This window comes from Osmerus mordax, chromosome 8 (assembly GCF_038355195.1).
Source record: "Osmerus mordax isolate fOsmMor3 chromosome 8, fOsmMor3.pri, whole genome shotgun sequence".
NCBI lineage: Eukaryota > Metazoa > Chordata > Actinopteri > Osmeriformes > Osmeridae > Osmerus > Osmerus mordax.
Window position 1 is genome coordinate 9,552,461 of NC_090057.1, and position 18,237 is coordinate 9,570,697.

Consider the following 18,237-nt stretch of genomic DNA (forward strand, 5'->3'; position numbering starts at 1 on the left):
AATCGAGTAGTGAAATAGCGTAGCTCCTGGGTCGTAATTATGTTTTGGGCAAGACTATACTGCTGTATCACACGTAAATTATGTTCTGCATCTACGTATACAGAACGCATACAGTTAATAAATTACTAGCGGTGACATGTGAGCTTATACACCTTTTAGAAAGATAGAAAGCCATATGCACGTAGCTAGCTCGTGTTTGCTAACTTATTAAAGTTGAATCATACATTTCAAGCGTATCCGCGCAGTTCAGTGCATATTTGTAGGCTGAATAAGGGAACCTATTGTATATAATGCGGATACTCAAAATATTGCAGAAAGTAAGCACAACACTTGCCTGTCCTTTTCAATCACTGTCATCAGGTATGAGATCAAGGTCAAACTTCAGTATATTGTATATTCTAGCCTATATCATTCTATATGTATATCCTGTATTGTTATTATACTACATGGCCATACATTTGACAGATTTGGTGTTTGTTCCTCCCCTATCTAAACGCCACAGTGAGATGGAGTGTTGCACAGAGCAGAGCCTGCTCCAGCAGTTCAACAACAGAGGAACGTGTCCCAAGAAATGCAGTGCTCCGACATCTAACCTCCAAAATCAAAGCCACGGGTCCCATTTCAGTTTCAGAGTATATGAGGGAGGTTCTTACCAACCCAGTCACGGTAAACACCCAACCCTTTTATCTGACACAACTCATTCACATTCGCATTGATATACTTTTCTAATATTAGCCTACTTTTTTTCCAGGGTTATTATGTCCGGAATGATATGATACGATCGGATGGGGATTTTATCACATCACCTGAAATTAGTCAGATCTTTGGAGAGGTATGTCAACACATAGATGCAGGCTTCTTAACCAAGAGGCATTACACTTGACCAACCGACCCACACTACTCATCCTATTACTTATACCACAGTTTGCCTCTACTCTTCCTGTAGCTGCTGGGGGTCTGGTGTTTGAGTGAGTGGATGGCAGCAGGCAAGCCCAGCCAGTTCCAGGTGGTTGAGTTTGGACCAGGGAGAGGCTCACTGGCCAGTGACATACTCAGGGTACTTACCTTCTAGGTGGTGCTGTCATGTCAGTTAATGACCAACGGAGGGCGCCATTTTCCTGCATTATCTTTTAGCAGTGAAACTGTACTTTTCATTCTCTACTCCAACTGGTGTGCCTCTTTGTGTGTGTGTGTGTGTGTGTGTGTGTATCTAGGTGTTCAGTCAGCTGAGGCCAGCCTTAGGCGGGGCAGCAGTTTCGGTCCACCTGGTGGAGGTGAGTCCTGGGCTCAGCCAGATCCAGGCCCAGTGTCTGACAGGCGGCGGGACCCAGGCAGCAGCCAGCGAGGACGAGGCCGTGTACCGGCACGGCACCACCACCACAGGCCTCCCTATCTCCTGGTACCGCCGGCTGGAGGACGTGCCCAGGGGTACACACCGCCTCTATACCTAGCACTAGCCTTACACGTCATCTAGTTTGTTACAGGATAAAAACACTATATGGTTGTTTGTTATTTTTCGGTCGGTTCAATTTTCTGTCCTTTAAACAGGGTTCAGTATCTACCTCGCTCACGAGTTCTTTGATGCATTACCCATCCATAAATTTCAGGTATATTTGCTTGGCCGCAGTTTTGATGAATAGCATGTTGGATTGAGTACTGAGTAAAGACAACTCGCAAAGTCATGATGAGCCATGTGCTGAAGCGTGTGCTGTGACTGGCTCAGAGAACAGAGAAAGGCTGGAGGGAGGTGATGGTGGATATCGTACCGGAGGAGCCGGACAAGCTGAGGTTCGTCCTCGTGCCAGGCCCCACTCTGGCCTCCTCTACCCTCATACAAGTGAGTGCTAGTTCACTTTTGGTCACGAAAGACGCTTTTTAAAGGGCCCAATTTATTCCCTAATTTAGAGTGTTTAAATCCAACTAAAACGTTCTCAGATACTGTTTCAAAGAATAACAGAAAAGTTCCTCTCGTCGGTTGAGTCCTCGTTAAACTATTAGTACTGTGTAGTGGCTTCCCAACAGACCCTTTGCTCTGTGCTATGCATCTGTGTAGCTTCTGGCTTTTATTACCCCTGTTTATGCACTAGATATACAGTACTAACCTATTTGATCTGGCTTTTCTGGAAGAGCAAGACACTTTGAACGCTATGCCAGCGGCTTACATCATGAGTAAGAACCGTGGTGAAGCCCCCTGCTTTTACAATCCTGGCTAATGGGGCTTCGGCGCGAGCTTGCACATCTCAGGTTCCAGGCAGGCCTCGGCTAACCTCAAACCCAGACTGGACCCAGAACGGCTGGTTAAAAAGCCGTCCATAATCTTATCTGCTGCGCCGTCAACTCTGTGGACTAATAGGGTTTCCATTAGAGGTAGATAGAGGCTTTAATGCCTCTAGAAAGCCCCCCCCCCACACACACACACACACTCCCCTGTCCCAAAGACTTCAAACGTGGCTGTGGCAGACTTTCCCACCCTGGCAAGCCCCTCCTCTCCTCTTAGCTTTGTTGCTTGGGGGGCTTGGAGCTGGTGCTAAGTGGAGTTGAATTGGAAGTCAAGTCATGTATGATTGATGATGTGTGTGTGTGCTCGGCCTTTGCAGGTTGGCCTATGTACAGACAAAGGTAAACACTCCCCCTCTGACACCCTTCACCCCCCAGGCAGATGAGAAGAGGCGGCACGTGGAGGTCTGCCCGGAGGCCGGCGTCGTCATCCAGCGCCTGGCCAATCGGATTGCGGAGGACGGGGGCGCCGCACTGATTGCCGACTATGGGCACGATGGCACCAAGATGGACACGTTCAGAGTAAGTGTCCGGAATCTAGTCTGACCCTAGGAGTGTGTGTGTGTGTGTGGTAAAGTGATTAGCAGAAGCTGCATAACTCAAGGAAATAGGAGGAGGAAGCAGGCATGCCTCGTTCCCTCTTTGCTGATGACACGCGGAAACCAGGGTCAACTGCCCTCCGGTCCTGTCCCTTGACTCCTCCCCCCACCCGCCCCCATCTGTCACTCATTAGGCGTGGTGGGCTCTGCATGGCTGTGTAGCTCCGGGACTCACTATGAAATGGCGTGTGTGTGTTTGTGTTCAAGGGGGGGGGGATCAAACCAACAACCCCCCACCTCCCCAGACACATTGCGGGGGAAGCACACAGACACATCTGTGAACAAGACGTGCCCCACATGAATCAGACACGCACAAAGCCTCATCGTGGAGCACTCGATTGATACACAGCGCACCGTTTACTACAGAGTTTTTCACCAAACGCCACTTTAGAACTGGAATGTTTTGCAAGTGTGTACGAGTTGGATAAAAAAAAAGTATTTAAAGTAGTACTTTAAATACATCTCGAACAAGCCCGCTAGTTGAAAGTCTGCTTCATCTTGTTTTTCTCTTCCCGTCTTTCCGCCCAGGGGTTCCGAAGCCACCAGCTCCATGACGTCCTCGCGTCCCCGGGCTCAGCCGACCTCACGGCCGACGTGGACTTCAGCTACCTGAGGAGGATGGCAGGAGACACGGTGGCCTGCGTGGGCCCCGTCTCCCAGAGGAACTTCCTGAAGAACATGGGCATCGACACTCGCCTGCAGGTGGGCACATGAACCCCGCAGATGAAACATGCCTTTGGAACTCGGCCGTTCGCGTTGCCCTTAACGGTTCCACTTCTCCTCAGGTTTTGCTGAGGAACTGCGCCGACCCGGCCGCCAGAGCCCAGCTGGTCCAGGGCTACGACATGCTGACCAACCCCAAGAAGATGGGGGACAGGTTCCAGTTCTTCAGCCTGCTCGACCGCAGGCGGCTCACCAGACCAGAGCAGCCTGACGTGGAGAAGAAGAAGCCTCCAGCACCTCTTCCTGTGGCTGGCTTCAGTGAGCTCCGCTTCTCCTGAGGGTGGCGGGGGTGGAGGGGTCAGGACCACAGGCTCCCCAGGCTGTTGACTGTCTTGATGGCACTGAGAAGCTGCATCCATGCTTTGAGGGATCACGTCTCTTGATTGTTGTCATGAAACCCTAATCTGGAGGAATGATCCCTGTGGAACATAAGCTGCATGAATGAGGGGAGGTCCTGATTGGGGATACTGTGCCATACTCTTTTCCTGTGTGTCCTAATCCATGCATTCAGCAATGCATGGCGGAGACGGCTTCTGGAGGCTGTAGGAGTTGATGTCATCCAAGGTCACAGAGTTCAGAGCTAAGCAGTGGACCTGTTTTATGCGCTCCCATAGGCTGAGATCAGTCATCTGTACACATGGTGAACTGTCTCCACATCTTGAAGTCATTTGATGCAGTGTGTGGAAGAAGGGGAACAGCCATCCTCTACTTTCCTCTGCCAGGCGCTCCTTCGTTGCTCCAGTCGCAATTAAAAGATACTATTACACAGGGCGATTACCAGAGCCCAAATAACTAGCAGTCGGACGAAGGGGTGCTAATGTAGAGCTATCATGTTTAAGACGGATCATTAAAGATCATTACAAAATGTCCATGCATGTGTCTTAAAACGCCCTTTGTCTCGGGTTAAATGAACATTCTAAGTATTTTTCTTTCTTTGGAACGTGTTAATTCGATCAAGAGCTAAATGTTTGGACAGTGTATTGTTTGTTGCCGTGTTCATTTTCCACTCCACGTGTCTACGAAAAGAGAATAGTTTTTTCCTGCTTAAACTTGTGGATAGTTTGGCTGTCTGTTTTTGGGACTTGGCCTTGAACATGTGGTGCTGTCATTACACAGCAGTAGTTAGCCATTTTCTTCCCCACAAACTGCTCTGTTGGGCTAGCATGTGGCACAATGACTTTTAACAGGCTCCACTGGCACTTGGTGAAATTTGGGTTTAATTGACCAAATTACATAGCTACGATTGAAGTCGGTTCTCCCCAAGTTGTCTTCCCCCTCAGTTTACTAATTAAATTAGGTAGACAGCCGGCAAAGCTCTGTGAACATAAGGAATTCATTGCATCTCATGTCTTCATACCGGTTATCAAAGACTGACATTGAACAAAACAAATAAAGTACTACGCATTAAGAGACAGGTTTATTAGATATGTCAATCCTAAAATACAGAAAACATAACTTCTGCCAATCCAGTGGCAGAAGCAGACTTAAAATGATTCTCAGGATTACCTCATCACCCACACAAACGTGCTTTGTATAGCCTACTAGACATATACACTTACACTATGGCAAAATTCATACCTAACTGATTCACAGTCCAAGTCAGTAACATTGAAAATCGAAAATATCTTCATACCAAAATAGAGAAGGCGAGAGGGAGGGCATACCACATCTTGACTGGATGACCAGTCCCCAAAAAATATTGATATTTTCTGAGTTTGAGGACCCACATAGCAACACACCACCACACTGTTTGAAAGGCATAACAGGCTGCATCCACCTCTCACAGCAAACTAACAACTCTCATTGTCTTCTTTGACACGGTGTAACATAGTACATCTCACATATCTGTATCACAAACACAGCATTCTATTGAATATAGAATGCTGTAGCCATGTGCTGCTATCCTTGGTTTGGAGTGTGCCATCTCTGCCTAGTCGCTCACGGCCATGGAGAACCTGGCCTTGAACTCAATTCAGTTCTCCACATGCAGCACCATCGTTTTTACACTGTAACAAAAGAGTCCATGTGATGCAATCAAACAAAGCGGGAGAGGGGGGGGGGGGGGGGATTAAGGCAGAGTTTAGAAGATTACATGAGTTGGGCTCCCTGTAAGCTCACTGGGTAGGGTGAAAACCATATGGGACATAGCCCTGACGGGGGCCCGGGTTCGAATACGGCTCAGGCCATTTCTGCACGTCTTCCCTTCTCTCTCCCCCACATATCCTGTCACTCAACTGTCTGTCTGACAAAGCCAAGAAAAAGGGCAAAAATATATCTTAAAAAAAAAAGATGCATGACAACAAATGGGATGCTTGGAAAAGTCGAAAAAACGAAAACAAAATATGAAAAAAAAAGTATTTTATGGCTTTTATGGAGAGCATAAAATCATTACCTTCATATAGGATTCCAGACAGTTTTCAAATGTTTTTGGAAACTTTAGTGCTAACCTAAGGCCATTTGGATGAAAATGTTCTTACTTCTAAAAAGGACAGAATGACAACAGTAAATATTCTTTCTCAGGTTTAAATCTCACCACAACACTTTTTTCTCAGGCATTTTCTAAAGTGAGATATTTAAGACTGTGTGTAGCAGCTGCTGATTCCCAACTTTTCTTCATTCATGGCCAAAAAAGCCAACGATTCAAGGAGTAAACCAATAGTGCAAAAACATCACCCAAAAAGAAAGAAATATATATTCACTATATTCAAAACATTAGCATATTTCGGATGTAGTAAGTGTTCCAGTTCAATAGCATTTCATGAAACTTTTGAAATGAATGTTTTAAAAAATAGCACTCTCGAGGTAAATGTAGTAATGAAAGTGAGAAGATTTAAAATACGCATGATACAAACGTTAGAAAAATAGGAGCTTGAAAGCTTCAACGTCTTTTGGAATGGTCCAAAAACATAGGCTAGCCCTTCCCTGGATTGAATGGCGGTGCAGAAGTTTATTTCTGTTGAAGGGTTATCCCAAAACACACGTATGTCAGACGTGTCGAATATGGCTTGTAGAGAAAGGCAGTCAGTGGAGACGGAGAAAAAGCCACGTGAGATCTCTGGAATGTTGAAGAAAACGGAACCGCCTGAATATTCGTCACTCGCCTTCTCAGGTCAATCACTGTGCTACCAGAGACACCTGGGCAGCGGCTCCTGTCTGCTCCATGTGGTACAGTGACACCTCATCGCACGCACAGTACATGCATGTCCGTGTGTCTCCCGTGTTAGTCTAAACAGTGGCAGGCTCCAGGGAACAGGGAGTTTAACAGATGTGGCATGTGGGTGCCCAGTGTGGGCTCCAGCTCAAACGCAAGCGGACACTCCTCCAGGCCACTAGGGGTCCTCCTCCATGTCATCCAGGTTGGGCGCCATGATGAAGTGCTTGGGGTAGTGCAGGCCTCTCTCGTCGGCGTGCTCCTCCCAGCGCGCGTCGTCGCTCTCGTGCGTGATGTAGCGCTCGCCCCTGCGAGTCTCAAACTCTCGAAGGTCCAGCCAGGTCTGATAGTCCTGTAGAGATGACGACACAGGGGATTCTGAGTCTCAAAGGCACGTTCCAAAACACGAAAGGCTTCATGCGACAAACACAATGTCAAACCCCCGTAAGAGCAGCTTGAGAGGGCTTACCTGGAGCCAGGGGTGACTGAGAGACTTGTCCACACTGTAACGCTTCCTCATCTTCACCTGCAGCAGGTTGTTGATCAGATCTGTGGCTGTAGAGGAGACAAACAAGACTGCATCAGCATGGGTATCGAAGAACACCCGACCAACTGCTTCTCAAAACCAGCTTCTCATCCTCCTCTCTAGACCGCTGACGTCGCAGACCCGTAAAGAACACACTGCTCACAGCCTGCATTGAAGCTCTGCCCCATGTCTAATTTGAGACGACAGGCTGGAACTCTTTCTGAGGTGAGGGACTTCTCAAAAGAGCCCTCTGAGAGGTCAAGACCACCCGTTAAAACCACAGTGACCCTGGGAAACAGACACGTTGGTGGTCTTTATGCTCGCCCACGGGGATTCAGTACAGTTCTGAGAGGTGCGTTTAGTCAGGGGCCTGGAGTAATCTGAAACTCCTACCACCACTGGAGATTGTCTGTGAATAGGCTGAATCAACAGTCTACTCTACAGCCATGTTGAAATGGACAATTAGATGGTGGTTGGGTAAGAGCATGGGTATTGTCTAAAAGGAGTTACGTGGCAGCCGAGATAATTATCCATTATCCACTGGCTGTAAACTTACTGGAAACTTACTTGATGTATGTATTGTACTGCACACTCTATCTTTGTATCTCTCTCTTTCTCTTACACACACACACACACACACACACACACACACACTTCATCCTGACCTTCCCCAGAGATATCCTTCCAGGGTGCTGGAGGGTACATGAAGGCAGCGTTCTGGATCTGGTCGTTGATGTCCTCGTCCTCGTTGAAGGGGAAGGTGCCGCTCAGGCTGACGTACACGATGACGCCCACCGACCACATGTCCAGCGAGCGGTTGTAGCCTTTGCTGCGCAGCACCTCGGGCGCCAGGTACGCCGGCGTGCCCACCACCGAGCGCCGGAAGGACTTTTCTCCGATGATACGGGCAAAGCCAAAGTCGCACAGCTTCACCTGTGGGCCGGGGAAACAAACAGCGGGGCGGTGTCAGAGCTTTTCTCGTCTCTCTGGTACAACAGTGACATCACGTTGAGTCCTTTGGAGTCATTCCAGCCCCCCCCCCCAGGTTTGAGTGTACTGGAAGTCTAAAGAGCTCACCTGAGGAAAGGGTTCTGCCGAAGCCAGGAGCACGTTCTCAGGCTTCAGGTCGCAGTGGACGATGTTCTTGAAATGGAGGTGCCTCAGAGCCACCAGGATCTGTACACACAAACACACACACACACACACAAAGAGGCTCACTCTCAGTTCCCAAGGAGGCTGTATGGGTTCTTTCTCAGTGGTAGAAGGTGCTGCTCCCGCTCTGAGGCAGCAGGGCTGACCTGGGTGACCAGGAACTTGGTCAGACGCTCGGGGAGGCGACTCTTCTCACTGGACAAGATCATCTCCAACATGTCACCGTGAAGCTTCTCCATGACGACAAACACCCTCTCGGGGGTCTCGAACATGCACTCCAGGTTCACGATCCCAGGATGGTGGAGGTTCTGACAGGAAGACCAAAACGCATGAAACTCTGGGAGTTCTGGCCTTCATTAAGTAAAATAGCACACTGTACAGTAGGCTCATGGGCTGTTCTATCCTGTCCTTAGATCTGAATTTGAAACGTATAAGTCAATGTCCTAGTCCATATTCTGGGGCCAAATAGTTTGCTGGACTCTGCCTTCAGTCTCAAAATTGGACTTTGTTGGAGCGAGTCCATTGGTTCGACTATGCCAAGACATATCTATCAAGCTCAGATCATTTAACTTATTTGAAAAAAGCATTTGCTGCAGGACTGCTGTGCTATTATGCTCTCCTCCTCCTACCTGGAGAATGGCCACCTCATTCCTCAGCTGGCTCTCTTGCTTGGTGGGGAACCGCATCTTGTCAATGATTTTGATTGCCACATCTCTCCCAGTCTTTCTGTGTTTACCTACAAACGAGACAGGACAAGATTCATAAGGAACCAGTGAAACGTTCATACAATTCATCGCAGACTGCGACAATTTAACTGCTGGTGTTTTTCCTCCACTGTCTGAAACTATAGAACAGACAGACAGCAAGGAATTCCGCCAATAAAAGTTTATTTGCATAGCATAGAAAGAAAAACAAGCCGTGCTCCCCTCCCTGTGGAAGCCACTAGAAAGAAAGGAAACTGTGGACATGCAGAGAACCAGCCGCCTGGCTGGAAGAGGAGGAGAAAAGGCTAGTCTTACCTCCATATACAATCCCAAACTGCCCTGAACCCAGGACCTCATCAGCAAAGATCTGGTAGACAGAACTGATATCCTACAAGAGGAGGATAACACACAGAAAACATAACTCTTCTTTAGACCTTCATTCATGAGCGATACTACTTTGCCCTCATACTGACTACACTGACTATTGGTTAGGCTTTGTAAACTTACCACATTCTCTTTAATCTGGGAGTTAGACACAGATATGCTGAGAGAGAGGTCCTCTGTAGACACAAGAGAAAAAATATGACAACGGAATCATCAAGGATCATATTTTAATTGAAGGCAAACCCTGAATATATAGTCCAGTTTACTATTCTACAAAAAAATCCCTCAAGCTTAAACAAAGTGGACGTAAAGCCCAGCCTTTTCAGTACATTTCCCTGCAGCAATTGATTGTGAACAAGGGTTAAGGACATTTGGGTCAGTGCCAGTGATCCATACCAAATGTCTGGTACTGGAACTGGGGCACCAGATACCATTTAACCGGGCCATTCACTAGAGAGAGTAGGCTTATGTAACATTATCAATACAACATAATACAGCCATGGACAATGTGTGCTCTGAGAAATACAACAAATAAATCTCACCAATGAGGTGCTAAAGTTCAGATGGACTCTTGGAGGCAGTGGGGCCTGTGTTGCTAGCCTCTACAGGTTGTTACCATGTCAGTATCGAAGTATTTCTGGAGTTTGGCCCCATCCAACTCTTCCCTCAGCCCATTAATTTACATCTAAATATACCTGGGTAAAGGGGGTTTTACCATCTTATTTATTTATTTGTACTTAGTATTGTGTCACTAGGGATTCACTGACTTGAGCTCACTTATGTCACTGTCTTTTAATCCAGTAATGTGGATTTTTTTACATCAGCGGCCACTTCTGTCTAAGAGAAATCAAAAGGAGCTGGACCAGAAAATCCCTGAAAATCCCTAAATCTACTTAAAATGTCCCCATTTCATTTACGGGCCGTTCCACACTATGCTAGCTGGAGAGCACAAAGCAATCTCTCTCTGAGTTCAAACAAATATGTTCCCCTTCTCAACAAACACATCGTTCACATAAGCACTCCTCAATATTACTGCACATTGTAGATGTCCATTTATCATAGATTTTACATTTTGATGTCTGCCTAAAGCCAATTCGATTTCAGTCATGCTAACAACGTTTTAGCTACTCACTGTGGTCCTTTCCCTGTCCTGGACCAGTACAGACACTGGGCTGGGGGGTGACGGGCATCAGGGCCTGCCGGATGGCCTTTTCCCAGCTCTGGGCCACCTCCAGGCCCACACCAGAGGCTGCCAGCACGGGGTTGTGGTAGTGGCCTCCATTATTCTCCCCTACATAGTACACCATTGTGGCTGTGATGACCTCAAAGTAATGGGGATTACTGCCTTGGGCCAGGCTCTTGAAGTCCCGTGCCTGCTCCACCTGGAGGATCTCTGACAGGGGGATCTCCTGTAGATGGAGGTTGGGTCAGAGGTCACCGTGGGTCACAGTGGATGTTGAGCCAATAAAACAGCATGTGAGATCTAGAGTAATCCAATCAGCTCTCAAAAGATCAGATTTCTTTAGATTCCCGATTTCTCCATAAATAAACAAACCTATGGAACCAGGTTGTGTCTAATGGTCCCGGCTAGTCTCTCAGCTGCACCTCTTTCTCGTCTCTCCTCTCATCTAAAAGGCCTCTTTCCACTCCCTCCACTCCCTGACAGTCTGAGAAATGAAGTGAGCGGGAGCTTTTCAAGTCCACTTCTAAAATTCCGCCTTCCTCCCCTCTGTCAGTGGAGCGGGCCAACACACCCACCAGGAGGAAAAGCATATGAAAGCGAGAGAACCCCGGCCAGCCAATGGGCTCCCGCTCCGTCCGGCCGCCGCACGCCTCTGTCGCCAGTATCAGATGAATCCTGTGGTTTTGCAGAGCGAACCACATGACAGGGGGGCTCGTCGGGGGGGAAGCCACCCCCCGATTTAAAAGGCAGGACGTGGCTATGCCCCCTCCCCCCCAATCCAGGCACGAGTACTGGCTGCCAGCCAGACAAACAAAACCAGCCAAACACACCGCAGGGAAGCCCCCACCCCCCCCCCCCCCCACACACACCCCCAAACCACAGGTCCGTACCTCACTGACTCAGACTGTCTCTCAGACTCTCCGCTCTCTCCTGCTTTGAGCTTCAAAGGATATGTGAAATTCGGCATGTATACTATGGGTCACAGGCAACATTAAGCGGGGCCTGGCTTGTGGTGAAAACACTGGGCCTTACACAAAGTGGAGAATCAACTTCTACACTTCCTGAAGTATTCTCCATCCTTATCTCACTAATTGCTTTCCTTGGATGAGGACGTGTAACGGGAGACCTCGGCAACCAACGTCTTACCTTGTAATACTTGGCCGCACTTTCGTTCTGAAACATGGTCAGACACTTGCTGTCTAACCTCCAGTAGTGCCTCTTCCTCTGAAAAATGAAACCAGTTTTATTACTCAAGACCTTAACATTTCAACAGCAACACATTCCTAGAAAAACAGTCACAAAAATAAAAAGAACTTTCCAGGCAGAAGCTGTTCAGGGGACAAAATGCACCATCGACATGGTTCTTTGGAAGCTCAATTCTGATTGGTATGCAAATGGGCTCTGTCTGATCCAAACAGGTTCTGACTGGAACCTTTTAAACAAAGTTTCCTTTTAGCTTCTCCAGTTCTTCTCCCAGACAGCAGGACCTCTAAGGAACCACTCAGAACATGGTCTAGACGTGGAGGATATCTCACCAGGTTGTCTCTGCTGGTGTAGTGGACCATCCAGCCCTCCTTGACCATGGTGGAGCTCTTCCTTTTGGTGTGTTTGATGGACTGGACCACACGCATCAGGGGAATGTTACTACTGGTGCAGGGGCTACACACACACACACACACCATATATTCAAATGTCTATCTATACACAACATATTCATTTGTTTTATTTACGAACATAAGTTATCCTTTGTTCATACACTGAGCTTGTTGTAGGCGGGGTAACTTTTCATACACATAACAGCAGAGAGTATTCAGGTCAGATTCTGAGACCCTCAGAATCTGACCCTACCAGCGTCCAAAGCAGATAAAATGAGCATTAGACCAGCGCTACCTAATAGCCTTGACCGTCTCCTCGTCCTTCTCGCCATCCAGACAGGACCCCTCAATGTAGAAGATCTTGTCGTCCGGGGTGGAGGGCTCCTCAGGGTCTTCCATGCTCTGGCTGCCCTCGCTGTTCACATCACTGTTGTCCACCTCCATGGTGGCCTCTGAGTCTGGGCCCGGGCTGGCTGGCTCTGGAGGGCGGGCAGGAGGAGGTGGAGGAAAAAGGAAGAGGATAGAGTCCACTGTGTACTGCATGAGGAGTCATTCCTCTGCTCAGCCACGTGTCATGGATACATCACACACACTGAGCCAACAGTGAAACGTCCTTACCTCCATTGAAGACAACCTCTCCAAGGCAATCTCTTGGTATTTTGGCAGCACATCTTTTATGGCAGTTGAATTTGCAATCTGACAAAACAAAACGTTTTTTCATTTAATGTTTTTTAAATGGATTACATACATGCGTTTTGTTCGATCCTCATGAACTTTTATCTCTCCCTGGGTGGAGTCCCTCACCCTTGCACTGCATGCCCTGACGGAACAGGCCCTTGAGCAGGCGTTTGCAGTACTGGCAGATGGTGGGCCGGGTGTAGGTGTGGACCGAGAACGTGTGGGGCACCTTGACTCTACCCAGCACCATCTTCTCCATCCAAATGGGCCTGCCACTCAACAAGGAGTTATGCTTCCCAGCCCCCAGGAGAGGGCGCTGTTGAGGAGAGCAGGTCAGCGAGAGAGCAGGAGGAAGAAAAAGAAAGAGAAGGAGGGAGGGGCGGAATGGAGTGGGGTACATGGAACGAACAACAGATGAAAGTGGAGGAAACAGATTAGAAAACCATCGCACGGAGAAAGGTCCATGACAGAAATCAAACTGGTAGCTCGCAGTGTGTGTGAAAAAATCTTCTGAAAGGTTCAACCTAGCTTTTCTCCGAGTACATTTTAATTCATTCTGTCAGGATATCAGTCACGACTTCTTAAGAAAGTATAGGTTGCACAACAGCATAAAAAGTAGCAAATGTGCAGCGCTACTCTGAAGGAGTGACCTTGGTGTACACAAACACAAAAGTAACGATTTGATTCGGTGATGGTGAGCGGAGTTTGTGAAAAGGCTTTGTTTCAGGCAGCTATGTCATCCAGCTCGCCTGACTGTGCAGCATCTTGAAAAACACACGAAACAGCACTGTTCACTGACTAGAACAAAAGCTCACATTCATATTTTTAGACCTGAAAAAACATGAACAGCAAGGACAGCTAATCAATGGGAGCATTGTTTAACCACTAGGGGCAGAAGAACAAAGCATTATTAAGTTGTCTTTACTGTTCAAATGTTATCCTTTGTATGTCTAGAGGGTTCAATACTGTGTGAGGTATAATGGAGAGGCACAGAGAAAAAAAGGGTTCACTTAAGAGCAGGGTTTCTGCAGTGAAAAGGACTTTAGGTTTGGGATGTATACAGAGTGTATACACACTTCTCAGGATCCCAATTATTAATTGGCCAGACTGGATGGAAAAACCATTGGTTTGCCTCAAGCCATTGCTCCTGAGTGAGTCTCGTTTGTGTGCCTGCCTGTACATGGAATGTGTGTGTGTGTGTGCATGCTTTTGTGCAAAAGCATTAGTGCATGCACACGTGTCTGTATGTGTGCGTCTGCATGTTTCTGGGTACATATAAATGTAATAGTGTGGGAGACATTTGAAATAGCTTTTTTTTTTTTTTTTTTTTTTTTGGGGGGGGGGGGGGGGGGGGTTACATGGTTACATAGATGCTCTGTACAAATATATGTTATTTTCTATACAACTTCAATCTCATAACACAGGAGGACAACCAACAGTAAGGGGTAGTCCAGCAGGGTTACAGTCCAACAGTACACACACACAGACAGAGAGAGAAAGAGAGAGAGCAAGAGAGAGAGAGCAAGAGAGAGAGAGAGAGAGAGAGAGAGAGAGAGAGAGAGAGAGAGAGAGAGCAAGAGAGAGAGAGAGAGAGAGAGAGAGAGAGAGAGAGAGAGAGAGAGAGAGAGAGAGAGAGAGAGAGAGAAAAGGCAAGACATAGAGAGAGAAAGCAAGAGATAGAGAGAGAAAGCAAGAGAGAGAGAGAGAGAGACCTACCCTCTCCCCTATCTCTTCCTGGGGTACAGGCACATGCTCAATGGGGGCTGGCCGGGGGACTGACAGCAGGACTCCAGGGAGGGACACGTTGGACAGCCGTCTCTTCCTCACACCACTGCAGTTGTTGGGGATCTTAAAGGCGCAGCGTTTGTGGTAGTTTAGCCCACATCCTGGGAAGGAACATCATAGAGGAACCAGAGTTAAGCCAGCGGTAGGTCCGTCTCTATTGGCTACTGTGTCTGCTCAATGAGAGTGGATGGAGACAGATTCAGGTCACAGACAGAGTAGCCCTGCATTGACTTGACTTGTAATTCCAGCAATTGTGGCGACAGAAACCAAAGCATTTCAACCCTTGTGATTGGCTGTAGTTAGCGTGCCCCACAAAGCCTTAACACCACATCTCACTACAGTAAGATCCACTCAGAGGCTGAGATCAGGACACCATGACACCAGACAGACCACCCAGAGATCTTGTGGCATTCACTTTCATTCAGGCCATGTAGAAGCCTGGACCTTGATTTGAGGGAAGCCTCACAAGTGTGAGTGTAAGAGTGGGCCATTGTCGGAGAGGCCCAGCCGAGGGCCCGGGGTGGGTGTAAAAGGTCCAGACTTACCGTCACATTTCAGACCCTGCCGGACCAGGCCCCACAGCATCTCCCCACAGTCGTCACAGAAGGCCGGAGCCTTGTAGGAGTGCACGTACAAGGCATGTGGACGGATCTGAAAGTCCTCGACGGTAGCGAGAGCTGGAACACACACACACACACACTTTACGAAAAAAGGAAAGAAAAACACTAATGGAAACATAATTGATCTACTGGCATGGGAGAAGTGCAGTTGAGAATCATTATATTTAAATAAACGCACATTCAAGGACACAAATTATCAGGTCTGACAGCAAAAGCCATCTCTGAGATGAGTCACGACCAAGTCATTAAAAGGCCTAAAACGTAAAGTGAAATGCTAAACGAAAAAGAATTCCCATCAAACCATGGAAATGCCAATGGCACTTCCTTAAATCGTGTGTTACCATGGACCATGTTTTTATATCAAGAGTTCTATTTGTGGCCCGGATCTCTAATTATACTAATAGCAATGTCGTTAGTCAGAGGGACTACTGTGTACTGTGTGGGCCGGTGTTTGATCTTGTTGCTAGATGTTCATTCTGAAATAAGGTTGTCACCGTGACGCTCCCTGTAGTTGACATGACGCAGATAGTAGTGGACAGCGGTGAGTCATGTGAATGTAGATATATTTGGAGCTGGTAACTGATGAGTGATACTTGACTGATGACCAGCCTTTCCTCTCCTTCCTGCACACAAAACTCACGCTCGCCAAGTCCATGTTTGATATGTCCCTGCTGGCGCCAAGTCCTTTTGTGTCATCTCTCAACTGTTTTACTCTGTGCCCATCCTTTCACTTCATGTCCGATTTTGGTGAATTTTTCTCCATCTCCGAGATTAATAAAGTTAGTTCCCATGAGGATCGTCTCTTTTATTTACAAAACACCAACATGAAGGACATCTCCTGAACCTAGCGATTGAAATGGAAAACAGCACCGTAGCAACCACATTCCCAAAGTGTACACAAGACAGAATTTGGGATGGGGGACCTTTCCTTTGGTAGAGAGGAGTGTGTCTTGCCTCAGTAAGAGAAACCCAGTGATGGAAAAATACACAACTGATCACTTATCTTCAGCGCTGAGATGTGATCCATTATTTGTTAATGCATGTAAATATAAACGGTGTACTCAGTGTATTTTAGTGTCTACTCATCAACAATGAAAACTGATGTAGTGCACAAGGTTTGTGCTGATTGACCCTTGTGACACCATACCTAACAATAAGCGCCATCTATGATATAAACTGGAGTTGTAGCATGCACTAGAAGACTCTAGAAGGGTGTGTTTAAGAACTTTGGTGGCTGAAGAAGGGGACCGTGTGAGGAAACATGTGCAACAGTCACATTCATTCACTGTCGCCAATATCAAACACAGGCTCCGAATCACCAACTGTAATAAATGACAAACACTGGTAAGTTTGAGATGAAAACCACGAGAGATCAGACTTGGCCACCTGCTGAGTGATGCGACCTCAACACACATCGAATACACTCCAGCGAACCTGGAGCAGAGATGTCAGCAGAAGGTGAGGGGGATCGGAGGAGTGTGGAAGAGGAACACAGCCTGTCTGTCTGCTTGTCTGTCTGTCTGTCTGTCTGTCTGTGCTGGCACGGATAAGAAACATGGCTTCCAACCCCAAGAGCAACAGGCGCCTGCTGGTGAGGATGAACTGACTTCCTACCTCTCCAGCTCTGTGGGGCCCTACACCAAACCCCCCCCCCCCCCCCCGGGAGGAAGTGGCCCTGGGGCTGAGTCTTGTGCGGTCAGGCTCTATGTTTAACGTCTGGCATGTGGAATCCTGTTCTAAAAGACTCTGGGTGCACAGATGTTCAGGGGGGTTGGTTGGGTTTCACACCTAAACCTTTCAGGCCTTGGGGCCAAAAGACACTGCAAGAGGAAATGAGAATCTCACCAAAAATACTATACATGGCCTGTTCAGGGTGTCACTGTGAATACAAAGTGGTGGTACAGGAAGGCCAGAAGGATTCAAAGAGCAGCCCTCAGGAGTGTAATGGGGGGTTACTGTGTCTCACACTACCCTTATATAAGCCACCATTATATTAGACCAGAAACTGCCCCTGAAGTCAGACTGTGCCAATGCTTCAGAACCTTAATAACATTGGGCTACACTGCTGCAAAAACAATGACTAGGGTGCCAACAATGTTTATTGACTTTTTCATGAATAGAGTATGATGTAAAAGTCTTAGGCATGATGACATCTAACATAACCTAACATCACTACATTAGATTTATTTTATTCCGAGGTCTTTCGTCCGCTTTCTTGTTGAGTTGCTGGCTTTGTGGAATGACGCAAAGTGTCTACCAATACGTCTGAACACCACTCACCAGAGAGGACCACCTCAATCAGGTCGCCCTCGTGGATGTCCTCCGCTGACATGAGGCGCTGGAGGATGTTGTCGGAGTTCAGGTCATGGCGGAAGAGCAGGATCTTGTCATACATGCCGAAGAAGCCACACTCTGGGAACTGAAAGGAGGGGTGGGGGAGGGTAGACAAGAGTTCAATGTAAAAACAAATTGGAAATAGGTTGCAGTACTATTTAACTCATACATATATATATATATAACCAGTAGGGGAAATAGTAAAAACCTATCTACGAGACCAACTGAAATTGAACTTCAGAATTATTAAGAGTGTGCATTGAGTCCGACATGTACATTCATTCATTTAGCAGCTAAAGCCTTATCGTGCATATAGCAAGATCAGTGGATCATCAAGGATGAGAATGAACAGGAAACTGGTTGGGGTGCAGTTTGCATGGAGCGTGCAGCTCCGGTGAGAGTGACAACAGCAGGAAATGGAACCCGCAGGCTGCAGAGCGGAAGCGGCACGTCTCTCATTAGGAGCGACTAATCTCCCCACAGGTCATGAATTATGCCTGAGGCCCTGTCACTGACACCCTGCGGC

At 47.5% G+C, this 18,237-nt stretch overlaps 2 protein-coding genes across 3 annotated transcripts in view; one reads left to right on the plus strand and one right to left on the minus strand.

Moving 5' to 3' along the window:
- ndufaf7 (NADH:ubiquinone oxidoreductase complex assembly factor 7) lies at nucleotides 1-5,007 on the plus strand. 2 transcript variants are annotated; one of them, XM_067241211.1, is made up of 10 exons: nucleotides 1-360; nucleotides 503-666; nucleotides 752-832; nucleotides 947-1,057; nucleotides 1,215-1,428; nucleotides 1,549-1,607; nucleotides 1,724-1,837; nucleotides 2,656-2,799; nucleotides 3,405-3,578; nucleotides 3,662-5,007. In XM_067241211.1, the coding sequence occupies exons 1-10, from the start codon at nucleotides 291-293 to the stop codon at nucleotides 3,875-3,877; spliced, it is 1,347 nt and encodes a 448-aa protein (XP_067097312.1). In that variant the 5' UTR covers nucleotides 1-290; the 3' UTR covers nucleotides 3,878-5,007. The 2 variants fall into 2 exon arrangements, with proteins under 2 accessions (XP_067097312.1, XP_067097313.1); XM_067241212.1 differs by having other exon boundaries at nucleotides 1-317.
- LOC136947263 (serine/threonine-protein kinase D3-like) overlaps nucleotides 5,003-18,237 on the minus strand; it is a 25,428-nt gene continuing 12,193 nt past the window's right edge. Inside the window, exons 3-19 of the mRNA XM_067241210.1 lie at nucleotides 17,658-17,796; nucleotides 15,303-15,434; nucleotides 14,689-14,858; nucleotides 13,099-13,288; nucleotides 12,913-12,990; nucleotides 12,590-12,773; nucleotides 12,235-12,358; nucleotides 11,846-11,923; nucleotides 10,649-10,925; nucleotides 9,640-9,692; nucleotides 9,448-9,520; nucleotides 9,058-9,164; nucleotides 8,575-8,736; nucleotides 8,354-8,452; nucleotides 7,942-8,209; nucleotides 7,220-7,305; nucleotides 5,003-7,102 (exon numbers count right to left, since the gene is read on the minus strand). Of these exons, the coding sequence (XP_067097311.1) occupies nucleotides 6,929-7,102; nucleotides 7,220-7,305; nucleotides 7,942-8,209; nucleotides 8,354-8,452; nucleotides 8,575-8,736; nucleotides 9,058-9,164; nucleotides 9,448-9,520; nucleotides 9,640-9,692; nucleotides 10,649-10,925; nucleotides 11,846-11,923; nucleotides 12,235-12,358; nucleotides 12,590-12,773; nucleotides 12,913-12,990; nucleotides 13,099-13,288; nucleotides 14,689-14,858; nucleotides 15,303-15,434; nucleotides 17,658-17,796 (2,394 nt within the window). The 3' untranslated portion in view covers nucleotides 5,003-6,928. The remainder of the gene's footprint in view (nucleotides 7,103-7,219; nucleotides 7,306-7,941; nucleotides 8,210-8,353; nucleotides 8,453-8,574; nucleotides 8,737-9,057; nucleotides 9,165-9,447; nucleotides 9,521-9,639; nucleotides 9,693-10,648; nucleotides 10,926-11,845; nucleotides 11,924-12,234; nucleotides 12,359-12,589; nucleotides 12,774-12,912; nucleotides 12,991-13,098; nucleotides 13,289-14,688; nucleotides 14,859-15,302; nucleotides 15,435-17,657; nucleotides 17,797-18,237) is intronic.